This window comes from Lathamus discolor, chromosome 1 (genome assembly GCF_037157495.1).
Source record: "Lathamus discolor isolate bLatDis1 chromosome 1, bLatDis1.hap1, whole genome shotgun sequence".
Lineage (NCBI taxonomy): Eukaryota > Metazoa > Chordata > Aves > Psittaciformes > Psittacidae > Lathamus > Lathamus discolor.
Window position 1 is genome coordinate 149794084 of NC_088884.1, and position 13525 is coordinate 149807608.

The 13525-nt window shown below is 37.2% G+C and overlaps 1 protein-coding gene across 3 annotated transcripts in view; it reads right to left on the minus strand.

The window, feature by feature from the left end:
* Positions 1 to 13525, minus strand: part of CC2D2A (coiled-coil and C2 domain containing 2A) — a 53648-nt gene that overhangs the window by 22144 nt on the left and 17979 nt on the right. For all 3 annotated transcript variants that reach the window (XM_065659084.1, XM_065659099.1, XM_065659092.1), the window contains exons 11-18: positions 11089 to 11229; positions 10511 to 10667; positions 9381 to 9616; positions 8298 to 8475; positions 6950 to 7106; positions 5672 to 5819; positions 3307 to 3445; positions 2319 to 2522 (exon numbers count right to left, since the gene is read on the minus strand). In XM_065659084.1, coding sequence (XP_065515156.1) covers positions 2319 to 2522; positions 3307 to 3445; positions 5672 to 5819; positions 6950 to 7106; positions 8298 to 8475; positions 9381 to 9616; positions 10511 to 10667; positions 11089 to 11229 — 1360 coding nt within the window. The remainder of the gene's footprint in view (positions 1 to 2318; positions 2523 to 3306; positions 3446 to 5671; positions 5820 to 6949; positions 7107 to 8297; positions 8476 to 9380; positions 9617 to 10510; positions 10668 to 11088; positions 11230 to 13525) is intronic.

Genomic DNA, 13525 nt, shown 5'->3' on the forward strand with positions numbered 1-13525 from the left:
CTCCAGATTTGCAGGCTTAATGGAAGCCTGCAGGTTGGCTTTAGAATAGCAGTTACTTATCACTTAAAAGCTACTCAGTAAAATTAATTTGGGGCTGCCTGTTCAACAAGCATGTGGAGAAACTGCGTGGGGTCCACTAACACTAAGAAGTCAGAAGCCTATAGAACATGACCTACAAGAACAGGTCAGAAGCTTGGAATAATGTAGGTTGGAAGAGAACTCTGGTTCTTATCTGATCCAAACCTTCACTCACAGCAGGCACAGCTGCAATCAGGATGCTCAAAGGCCTCTGCCAGTTGAATTTTCAGTATCTCTGGAGATGGCAATTACTTGCTGGACATGTTCTAGATACAAACTTGCTGGACATGTTCATGATACAAACTTGCTGGACATGTTCTAGAATTTGAATACACTCTTTGTGAAAAGTGTTTTCATTACATCTAACTGGAATTTCTCTTGGAGTGACTGGTGCCTGTCATCATCTCGCCACTAAGATGAGCCTCGCTTTTTGCTCTGCACTGTCTTGCTAGGTATCTGAAGGAAGCTGTAAGAGTCCACACTTAGCCTTGCCTGCTTAGGCCAAAGCAAATCTTAGTCCTTTCAACTTTTTCTTGCATGTCAGGTGCGCCAGCCCTGTAGATATTCTGGCAGCTCTGTGCTGGACTTGCTCCAGTATTTCAGTATCCTTCTTTCACTGGACAAGGTGTTCAACTCAGTCTGGTCAGGAACAGATTAATGATCAAACCTGTATCTGCCCACAACTATTTGAGTTGGTAGAGTGTGCCAAACTCGTCTCTCTAGTTCCAGACAATATAACAAGAGAAAACAACCGTTAAATACATCTTGGATAGCTCAGGTTGGACAGGATTTATTCTTTTTTTTTTTTTTTTTTTTTTTATTTTTATAATCACTGGAAAACACTGGGACAGGTTATCCAGAAAGGCCATGGAATCTCCCATTTAGAGGTTTTCAAAACTTGGCTAGACAAATACATAGCTGACCTCATCTAGTGCTGGTAACAGTCCCACCACTTCAGTGTAAAGTGCGGCTAGATGACCTCCAGATAACATTTTCCAAACAATATTGCCACAATTCTATGATTTTTCAGACTTCTTTGCCAAATAGCAAGTAAAGCAACTAGGAACTATTCCACTTTAACTTAGTTTTAAAGATCATGTCACATAAAATTAACTTGGAATGGGCGATCATAGATTTATTCAATTTACCCTTAAATGAAAAAAGAAAAGAAATAAACCGATTCTTAAACAATAGTTTTTAATTTTGAGTGAGAAAATGAAATTAGCAAAGTCTCTAGAATCCATGTGATCGGAAACATGTATCAAAGATGTGGCCCATCTTTAAATAAAAAGGTACAAAACTAATCTAAAATTTAAAAAGGAAAAATATTTATTGCAAAGAGCCAGACATGACTGAATTAATAAATACCTTTAAAAAAGAGATAATCCAAAAGTAATGGAAGAAAGATTTTTTTTTAAATAAATTTATGTAAGAAGAAGTAGGGATGAAGCAGCAGTTGCCAGAATCAGAGATGAAGGCTGGATATGGTCCTGAACAACCTTATCTAGTTGAAGATGCCCTGCTCATTGCGGGGGGGTCAGAACTAGATGATCTTTGAAATTCCCTTCCAACCTATTCTACGATTCTGATCCTGCTAAAGAAATGAGCACACTAAAATGCTCCTTAGCTACATTAATTGCTAAAGAACAAAAGCATGCATGACTTAACAGTAATAATGGAGTTGAGATTAAAAATAATTGAAGTATGACCCAAATAAAAACTCCACACATTGCATTTCAGTAGGGTTCTTAACAAACAGGCAAGGACAGGGTAAGCTAACTGAAACAATGTACTAAAACATTGCAGAATAACTGCAACATAAGCTGTAGTAAAACATAAAAATGTTGTAAGTTTTGCTAGCCATTGCTTCCAGCAACCTCCAAAGAGAGGGCTCAAAAGTTAGTAAGCCTAAGCCTGAATTATCTTTTTATTATCTTTCTGTATTTGAAATCACTTACAAATAAATGAAAGGTCTCTTACCTTCAACAAAAACTATCTTAGAATTTGTCTACAGTAGTTGCTGTGGTTTATCTTTCTCCTTCCACAGTATAGCTGTGGAAATATTGCCTTGGAAGGAAGCTGTCTTAGAGTAAAGTAAAACTAGAAAAGACTGAAGGACTAAAATTCTCGCTTTTTGCATATCAGCATAGCTGTACATTCTTTAAGGGACCAACTGACTCCATTGCAAGTCAAATATTAGCATTAAAACTAGAAAAGAAATATTTCAGGTACCAATCTACCTGGAAGATTTTCTCACTGATTTCTCGTTCGTGTAAGGGGACTTGCTTATAGTTTCGGAACTCCGCCACCTCCTCACTTCTCAGTTGCAAAAGGCGGAATCTCTTTGATCTATTAAATTCCTCATCAGAAACAAAGTTAAATTCTTGCTGCAACTGTTCCAACCTGAAGAACTCCGGAACCCGGGCCTCTCCACCCGTAGCAGCCTAAATCATTAAAAAAAATAATATTTTTTTACTGAGAACGCCCCGCCCCCACACACCTCCCTTTCATGCAAAGTGACTAAAGTCTATAAAATAACTTCTGTAAGTCTTACTTGCATATGCCAAAGGTGGTCATTTTAAGCAAAAGCAACTGAGACAGATCAAACGGGGACTGAAACAGCAAGTGTTTTAAAGTGGGGTTTGGTTGAGCAAAGTATATATATTTAAGAATCCAATAAAATTCTATTTCTTTGTAACATAATAAAGAGTAGGAAAACTGTAACACAGACGAGTAACCTAGGCAGCTGTACTGTAAAGACAATCCATTTACACAATTTCAGCTACGTAAACAGCTCCCCACTTTGATGTTCAGAAAAGCTGCAACTTCTACAACACACTAGATCTCATTGTGTAGTTGTCCAACTTCCTATTTAATATCATACAAGTGCACTGGGAATACTCCTGCCCCTTAAGGAAACAAACTCAAAACCTGTATTTTTTTTAAATTTATAAATTAATCAGTTTGCATATTCCCTTATACCTATTTTTCACCATTAAAATATTACTGGATTAATAAATCATACTCATTAATAATTAAGCCACTACTAAATGGATTAATAAATCATATTTTAGTAAACATTTTGCTTCTTAACACTCACACAAGTATGTCCACAATAAATTCAAATGCTACTACCTCCCTGGCATGCATACAGATCGCCTGGGAAGGCACTAGTGAGTAGCCGTTTCACAGCTCTATTAGCCCTACAGCTCTGCAAAAGCCACTTACCATGATCAGCTGCATCAGAGCTGCATTGCTTGGGTCATTTGGATCAAGTTTTGCTTCTGCTGCCCACTTAGCTAGTTTCTTCATGTCGGTTAAGCCTGATGTGCCAATGGATGCAATAGCATCAATGTTTTTTAAAGCACTAAAAAGACAGAATTGACTCAACTTATACCATGCGTATTATTTAGCAATATTAAAAAAAAAAAGAAAAAAAAAAAAAGAAGTACTTAATACAATATTGGAAAAAAAACCCACCCAAACCCAAAAAGTTCCCCACAACCTGAATAGTAAATTCCACTACACAATTCTTAATTGCAGCTTTGCGAATGAAGGAATTATGAACTGCAAAGGAAAACAATGGGGAAATACGAAGGAACTGGTGGAAAAGAATTTTTATATAAGGTAATAAGGTGCTTATTGATACATCTGTGATACACCTACAGTATTCCATGTTGCTTCCTTGCAATCAATAACATGATAAATTGTTTCACAAAAGCAATGAAAGCATGAAATATAGCATGAAATATTTGGCAATCCATACTGAAACGTACTTCTCAGATACAGTCCTTGCTTGCCCCTGTGTCTTTGATCTGTACCCTGGATGGCTTACTCAGACCTGCATTGTAGTCTTGGCCCTTCCCTGGTGTTTCTGGATAGATCCTGGGGCCTGATTCCTCCCCTTGCCATGTCAGGACTGCTGCACCTGCTCTGCCTGTCATGTTCAGCTCCTGTAAGACTGCATGCTGGCTGGCAAGGACACTAACTGTGCTGGGACACCCTTCTTCAGCCTTCTCCCTTGTGGCGTAGCCCTGCTTTTGGTCCTCCCTGGCACTAAGAGTCCCAGTTCCACTCCTTTGGACACTTCTGCTCACTTTATTAGACTCACAGTAGGCAAAGAACTATGGTAGCTAGTATGAAGGCCATTTGTACACTGACTTGCTGTCCAGGCTTCTGGCATCTTCTCACAAAAGCCATCCCTGAAGCCCCTCCACTACCAAAATCTTGGCACATAAACCCAATACACAAGGGTATGCATGTTATTAATCAAATACCACAGAGGGTGGATGTTGCCCTTTCTTTTCTTAGGGGTGATAATTTGAGTCTTTGATCTCTGCTTAGCTGAATATTTTCAAGAAAGCTTTAAGAGCTTATGGATCCTTCTCACACGTGGTTAGAATCAGCCAAATATCCAGCGGTTACTGGAGCAGCAGATAAAGGGGTAACATCGAGGTTTTACCTTTAGGCATCAGTCCTGACAAATGCCACTGAATCACAGTTGTGCTGAAAAGCTAATGGGCAGCAAAAACTAACTTCAGGCATGAAAAGTTGTCTCACAGCAAACAATGGAAAGTCACAGACTACAGCTAACTTCCTTCTGAAATTCCCCATTTTTCCATTTACTACAGTGATTAGCCTCCAGAGTTTAAAGTTAGCCTTTGGGAATACATCCTTATGTTTTAATCTTACTGAAGTCAGCAGGTTATTCACACGGTGATGAGAAAATTACTCTCACAGTTGCAGACTGGGTCAAAAGCAGCAACATATTGATTTGGATGCCAATGTCTAACTTCTAAATAAATAAAAATCTGTCAGAATCTAATCAGCTGGAAAAGGTACTTGCTCAGTGTTAATAAGCTCAGGAAAACCCTTAAGGCTTTACAGTGAAGTTACCTGAAGACGTTACAAATGCAGACTTTAAGTATCATCTCCTTGACTTTATTGCAACTGTATAAAAGCAACAAGATGGACAAACCATCTACAATATCCAATTTGCAGCCACAGGGCAAATTAGCTTGTTTTGAATGGAATAATATACTCATTTCTGCAGGTCAATATGCTTCCGGTGGAGAAAAATCATGAAAGAGTATTATCTTGGAATGATTCGACAGATGAGAATTTTTCACTGATTAATTCACTAACAGTGTCAAGCCCCTACACTAACTTCTACCGCTTTTATAGCGCACCCTTTATCATTAATTATAGAGAAGGCAGTTAAAGCATGTGTCCCAATAGCCTCCCCAAATACACTTCAGATTAAGTAAAAGATGGAGCTTCTGTTCTGAGCAAAATTACAGGAAAGTTCCTTGCCAGTACAGGCATCTTCTGTTAGAAAATCATAAAAGTGTATTAATAAGCTTGAGTTTAACTTTAATATTGTTGATAATTAATATACTAAAAGATTAAATTTCTAATTAAAACCTGTTTACCAAAATTGTGTACCCTAAGACATCTGCAGGGAGTTACAGCGCAAAGTAAAATATCTAAAGGAAAAAAGATTATGATAATCCTCGATTATGAAAGCCTCGGGGTTTTTAAATACTAATATAATCAGTTTCCCCTGAATCACTGAAAATTCCTATCATATTACCTTGAAACGCCTGTGTTTTGCTGAGACACTGGAGGAACTAAGGGGATTCCTTTTTCTCCAACCGCCCAAGAGACACTATTAGATACTTTCCCAGAGGTCATTAAAGTCATCCTGTTGCTACCATCAGCTTCAAATGAAAAGGACACACCTATCAAGGGACAAAAAACCCCAAAGTAGTATATTTATGCATTCAAACACAATGTCTGAACATTTTTTTAAAACACATCCTGAAAATAAGTAGTCAATGAGAACAATCTGAGTAATCTCCCCAAGGAAGTGATGGACTCCCCAGCGTTGGACACTTTTAAGATTTGGCTGGTCAGGGCACTGAGCCAGCTAGGTCATGGCCAAGAAAGGTTGGATCAGCTCACCCTTGAGGTCCCGTCCAACCGGTTATTCAACACTTCTATGAAATCACCTTTGTCTTTATATAAATGGAAAAATGTCAAACGACTTGATTCTGCTGTATGCTGTGAGGAAGGATTTTGCTCCACAAAAAGAGTGAAGGACTCTGTTCCACACAGTCTTCCACAGAAAGGCTTTTCATTTGGGTTGGAAGGAAAGGCTAATCCCTGAGAACTATGTCAAAAGGGTTTTTTTCTGCTTCACAGACATGTCCTAACATTTCTGGTAGTTTTTCAGTTCAGCATACTGTTATTAATGAAACAGAAATTCAGAGTTAAGAGAATAATGCATGACTAAAAATTCAGTCCTAAAGCTTTGTGAGTGCACGTACAGTCATCACGGCCAGTGACACTTACACACATATTTGTTTTAATGAATTTTTTACCACATTTCTTTCCTCCACAGTTGTTTATTTATTATTCTGCTCTAGCTTGATCTGCATTTCATACATGGCAAATCTATGCAAGTCAGTCATCTCAAAATGCTGTTCAAACTTACATAAACTTGAAAGTTTCATATACTACCATGTATTATTCTTGATTGCCATTTTCCTCTCTCTCCCTTATTTTATTTTTCCAGTGTCTCAAGGATAAAATGTGTTGCAGGATTTCAACAAGGCAAATAGGAAGACAAAAATTTACTCTGCATATACACTTTTATAGCCAGTTCTTCAGTGGTATAAAACATTAACATCACCGAAGCTACACTGATTAACATCATGTTTGCTCTGTGGTGTCAGAGGCCTGACTATTTAAGTACTAAAAACCCCTCACTCTTAGCAGAATTTACTCTGAAACTTACACCAGCCTGTTGCTGCTACATGGTTTCAGTGAAATAAGAAACACTGAACTGAGAAAGACTGAGAGACCCTACCACTCCCAACTCCTTCATGGTCCAACACCACACGCTGACTGCTGCTGAACTCAATCTCTTCTATAGGAGCACTGCCTGTCAGAACTGTAGTCTCAGGAACAGGTATGAACACTTCAGCCAACAAGGTGGTACTGCTCATACCCGTTGTTTCATATATCTAGAAAAAAAGATGGGGACAGACATAAAACCAGATGTACTCATGAGAAGTTGAAAACATACTGTAGACAGAGTATCTGAACAAATGATTTTACTATGACTTAAGCATGAAATAATTAAGACAACTGTATTAATTTACTTTCTGAATTCCCCAATTAGCAGACATTTCAGCTACCAGCACCTAACTTGATCTGAATTTTTCCTAGAAGTATATTCTGCTCACCTTTATAATGCACCAGAGAATAATATAACAAACTGCAGGCTTTAAAGAACATCACTGTACGATATATAACTGCTTGTGACAGTCACTGGCACCAGGTGAAGATGCCAAAGGGATTCTGCCTCACTAATTCTCCCTTACCATAAAAGGCAGGGTTAGGCACACAGTGCCTGTTCTGGCAGTACTGCAGGATGCTTTCCTCTTCTCTGGCTAGTTGCAGGCTCAGAGTGACATGAATGATTTCTCCATTCAGATGTTTTTAATCCAATAAGATGGTATTTATTTTCCCTTTCAATCTGTGCATTACATGTATTGAGCAGGCAAGGGGTATACACCCTACTCTGAACTACCAGCAATACATTACCTAACAGGATTAGTAGAATCCTGACCATATTCCTCCTAAAAATATACTGTATTGGCCCTGAAAATTCATGTGACTCATTCATTAATTCTTGCTTAGAATAGAGGTGGTGGTGGTTTGACTTAACTGCACTGTTGACCAGGTCAAGTGCAGTTATGGACATTACTAGCAGTGATTTTTTTTTCTGATTATACCCCTCCAGCAAACATTATGATGATTTTGCTGTGTGGACAACAATGTCTTAAGAAGGCCACTTTGGCAAGTTTACCTGCAACTTGCATCAGTTCTTCTAAAACTAAGAGGCTGCTCCAGTAACATATTTAAGCATATGTCCCAATTACTTCCTTTTCCCCATGCTGCCCATAGTCACTTTATATGTAACATGCACACACACACATATATAAATGTATGTATAAAGCAGAAGCATCAAAAATGTAGCAAAAAAGTTTAAAGTTTGTGACTGGAGAAGCAAGGAAGGGGTATAAGACTGATGATTTACAAAGGGTTTTTCAGTCTTTACAACACTACCACAGAGCAAAAGACAAGCACTACAAGAGTAATTACACTTCATATTATCTTCTTAAAAGTTTCTATGATAAATCATTACTTACCTGCAGTTGCAAACTCTCTGGCCAATTGAATATTTGTAAATTGAAAATCTGTCCAAAATGAACTCTGAAATCTGAACTTATTGGTCGGGTAACAGTCCTTGATACTTCTTTGGAGTTGAAAAGGACTTTTATAAAAGCTGAGCGTTTCTTCACATCTTCTCGTCGCAAAACTTCAGCTCTGTAAATATGTTAAGCTGTCATATCATTTTTAATAACATTTTTATTCCTTGGTTATGTTTAATGAGAATCTGATTCTGCAAGAGTAAATAGAAGTTGCCTAAATTAAAATGGTATTCTAAAAATGTCACTAGACAGGAATGACTTTAAAACTATTATTTAACAGTTGCTTTACCTTCTCATGACTATAATATGATTTAAAAATTAACAGGTCACATTTTAGATCCACTAAAGCCACCTCCATATAAAAAGAGTTATATAGGGAAACAAGATATCCTTTTACTCCTTTCCTCCAAAACACAACAGATGATATCAAATTAAGTTTTTAGTTGCTGGGAATGAAAGAGCCAAGCAATATTCCTTGATGAGGTTATCTGCTGAATAAATACAAACAAAGCAGTTTTTGGAAAGAGTAAAGTCTACTAAATCTATGTTAAATTGTGTGTGTAAATGCAGAAATCAACACAAACAAGTAAATCTATTTATTTTATCCACACTGAAATCTCTGGTTTACTACACTATTTCCTTACTTTCCCTTTGTTGACTGTAGCAGAGACCTGGTGTAAAGGACTAGCTAATGAGCATGGTACTCACAAAAGTGACCTAGACTCTACACTGAAAAGAACTTCCTTATATACACACCACTGTTCCAGGCAGATGCTCATGGAACATCAGAAGTTTCAAAGGGAATGGGCAGACATGCATTCTCCAAGCCACTATATATACAAGGTTATATGTGACTTGAAAACAAACTAAGTTGTATCAACTTCAGAGAGCAGTTTTATCACTAGGCTAAACAGAGCGGTGAGGTGAGCACATGCTTCTGAAGTTGTACAATCCATCAGTTAATAAATAACAGCAGAAAAGTCATAAAGAAAATAATCTGCAGGACACCATTGATCTTACCGAGGACACAACTCAGTTGGAGTTATATTTCCTGACAGCATCAGTTCAGGAATTAGAGCAGGCTCTCCAGGTTTCCTTCTGCAGTTGGCAGCTTTTTCTCTAACCTGCTGTTCAATGTCCAGACTACTGGCCATTTTAGGTGGGATGGGTTTTACACGTTCCTCACCAAGATCACAATCTTCATCTGATTCTTCCTCTTCATTAATGTCTTTTTTCTTCTTTTTCTTTTTGGATTTCTGCATATAAAAATAACAATGCTCTTCCTGAACTTGTTTCAATCACTATTTTTTTTTTCCCTTGTTCTCTTGATTCACAAGTGATAAACATGTGAGAAATGACTGTAATTTTAAAATCACAACACACAAAAATGACATTTCTCTTACACTACAGTACTACTTCAGATTCAGAATTCAGCACTGCATTCCATTCATATGTTTCAACACATAATGTGTTTCAAACAAAACATTTATTTAACCTTCTCAACCAACTTACAAAATAAACATGTTTCTTGAACGTTCTGGCTAGCAGCCGACTTCTCATTTAGCCTTAGTTACCATATGCATTCTGTCAGGACTGAAGGAGGGTTATTCAACCAGCAGAGACAGTTCTTCAAGATACACAGTGCATACACACTGCTGAAGTGAATGCACATGTGCCACAAACTCCAGTGCACAAGCTTTGTAGCTTAGCATTAAATAATTCAGTTTGGGGACATTCCAAAACTGAAATTTACATGAGATGACATCAACTGCTTGCTCACTAGAAGCACCCCATAATTACTTTGCTTCACCATTCACACAAAATTCATCCATGTTTTCTGTCTGCAAAGGAATGAATTTAATGGGAATGCAGCAGAACTATTAAATTTAAAGAACTGCTGAAGTGCTGAACATCAATAGCAGGAGACAGTGCTCAAAAAAATTTAGTTTTAATTTTAATTAATTCACAATTAATTTACTAACAAATTCTAAGTAGACAGAATGTGTCCAAATACATCACAAAATCTACGCATAACTACCCTGAAATTGACTCTTCTGTATTAGAAGAACAATTTTCATAACAAGGACAATTTTTCTACACATTTAGTAAGTTTTAACTTTTTTTTGTGAAACTGAATGATTTAAACAAACCTGTGTTTTCCTCCACAATTTCCACTCTTTTAGCTCAGTTTTATACTCCTCCATTTTCTTTTCATATTCTTCCATGTATTCTTCTAGCAATTCATTTATCTCAGCTTGAATTTCCTCTTCATATGCTTCTTCATCTAATCTCTGATCAACCTGTTCCCTTCAAAACAAGTTATCAACATGTTGCATAAATTAACATAAGGGCTACAAGTAAGTCTGTAATATGTAACATAAGTCTACTTCTCCATGAATTAATTTCGTTAGATCAAAAGTGTGTTCTATTTAAAAATATCAGCATAGACAGTCTTAAAGCTGATAGCAGACAGTTACTATCCATGGATATCCAATGGATATCATATCATTACTTTCTGTTATAGTAATTATAGTAATTACTTGTTATTTTAACCTTCCTTCCTCCCCAAACTCAAGAAGAATAGCGGCAGGTTCAACCGGTGCTAGACACTTCCCAAGTTCTTACTTCTGCACCCTTCATACCAGAATTTTAAGTTCCCAAATCAACTAATCTTACTAAAACTCTGCTGCTGGCAAATGAAGTACAAAAAAGCGTTATCAAAACATACTTCCTCAAGTAAAGTTTCATGGGTGTGTTAGTAAACTTCTGGAAGTCACGGAGGGATTTAATTTGTTTCCAAACTTTTATAATGGTCTTAAGCAATATTCTGTCTTTTTCTTGTTCAGCATCACGAAGTCTTCTGGTTTGCCTAGAGACATACATACATATGCACAAAATCAGTAAGAATTTTGTAACTCAGTGGAACAGCAGAGTGAAAATGTGCAATAGCAAAAGCCAAGTGATGTGGGTTTCAATTTGACTGATGGCTGCAGTGGTTTAAATCCAAGGAGCATAAAACCCAGACTTGAAGATGGCAGGATTTGATTTCCTTCTGTACTCCAGTCTCTTGCATTTTGGACAATCTGACTTCAATTACAGCTCATTCTCCAGAGATCCCAAAGTTTTCTGAAATGCTTATTACAGCTGTACATCATTAAAAACATTTTAAAGTCAATTCATGTAAACAACAGCCTAGGAAACTTGCACTGCTGCTATGAAGTAATGCTTATTACATTGTACATTACAAAATATGTTTTAAACTTAACATGCCTCTAGCTCCAGTAAAATGGGCTTGCAGAGATGAAGTAATGTAGCAAACTATAAAGTCATTTAAGTCCTCTGACAGCCCTACAAGATTCTTAACACAAACAAAATTAACAGGTTTTTTTTTTTTCCTCAGAATTGGTATTTCACATTTTCAGCCTCTCATCTGTTTGTAAAAGAGCTATTCATTAGCACTTTTAATGACCATAACACAGCTCCCATGTAAATGTCCATGCAGCACAAGCACAGACTGTTTCCAGTACCAGTTTCCAGTACCATCTTGGTAGCTAAACATGCCTAGTAAAAAGAATGTGATTTAAAAAAACCTCAAAACAATAGAAGATGTAAGTTAATACATTACTGTTTGTAATATTCAGAGACTGTGGAAGACAGGGAGGGTGAGTTAGAGCTGAAAGAAGAAATACATCTTACATTATTTAAAAGCATAAACAAACTTAGTAAAAAGAATAAAGAAGCAATACAGACTTTCCAGAAAGGGATACTTCTCCAATACATCTGCTAGCAGTCTGAGTGTTACTTATCCACGCAGCTTAACAACCTTTTCTTCTTTGTCTACCAGATGAAGCTAGAAGATGAAGCTTAAAGGCACGAGGATCATACACATCAGTAATTACACTTATCTAATGCATACAATTTGGAAGTAGGACCTTTCAGGAGAGAATCACCCCTGGTAAAACACATCAGCCAGAAGAGCCTTGAAACCTGCAATCCACAGCATGCGCTGGCTTCCTCCTCTACAAACGAGGTCAGGAGGGCTGAAATTGCTAATTTGCAAGTGTCTTCTGTATTCAGATGACATTTCTTCCTCAAACCAGTGGAAAACTACAACTCTGATCATCAGACAGCATAGAGTATGTGTCAGTTATGTTGTTGGAGGGTGGAGGAAGCAATTAGATGATTTTCCATGCTACACTCTCTTCACATCTGCAATTTCTCATGAGTGTACTATACTGACCATCAGGGAAATGCCGTGTTAAAAGAAAGACGAGCCAGGTCAGATGCTTTTACCAACACATGCAGTCCAAATTAGTATTAAGCATCATGACAGTAAAAATTCCTGAAATCATCTGAGTTTCATATGCATAACAGCTTCCAACAACAGAGATGGAGCCAGAAAGAATTACAGATATGAAAAGCCCTAGAATAATCCCAGCCAAACTCATCTCACATTACTTACACAACTCTGATCTCACTGATTTCAACTGAGGTTCTCCCAATTCATTATAATGTGACACTAAACTAAATCACTCACGGCCTAGAAAAACACTTAAGAAACTCAGAAGGAATATTTTATCTAATTAAGATCAACCATCAAGCAAGTCCCAGACTTGGTGCCAAAACCCAAGAATCTCATTCTCACAGTGAACGTTCTCATTACTATTCTCATGTTTTTCCTGGTGAGAGATCCTGTCTCCAAGGTACCGTGTGGTAAATGCACACCTCCTGCTCCTAGTCCTCCAGCAGATGTGTTAAGAAAATACTAATAAAAACTACTCCTTTTTCAATGGAAGGAAGACTTTGTCCTTCAGTATAAAATCATATGTTATAAATTCTCTATGTCCTGTACAAATACTAATGTATTACAGGACAGCGTGCTTGAAAGATGAAAATCTGAAGAAGCAATTCCCAAACTAAGAGTAGTGAGTGGATGAATAAGTGTAAGCAAATGTAAATTTCAAGGCTGAAAGTAGAATTGTTATTAAAGAAAAGATTTCTTAAAACATTGTATTGTCGTGTAACCCATGACATAATCTAAGCTTCTGTTTCTTTAATATATTATTGCCTACTTTCAGATTGTGAAAAGCTGATAGATTTTTATTAAGTATCTACTAGTTCAAAGGTTGTCCGGCACAGATCTCCAAAATAATTTAATTTTGAGC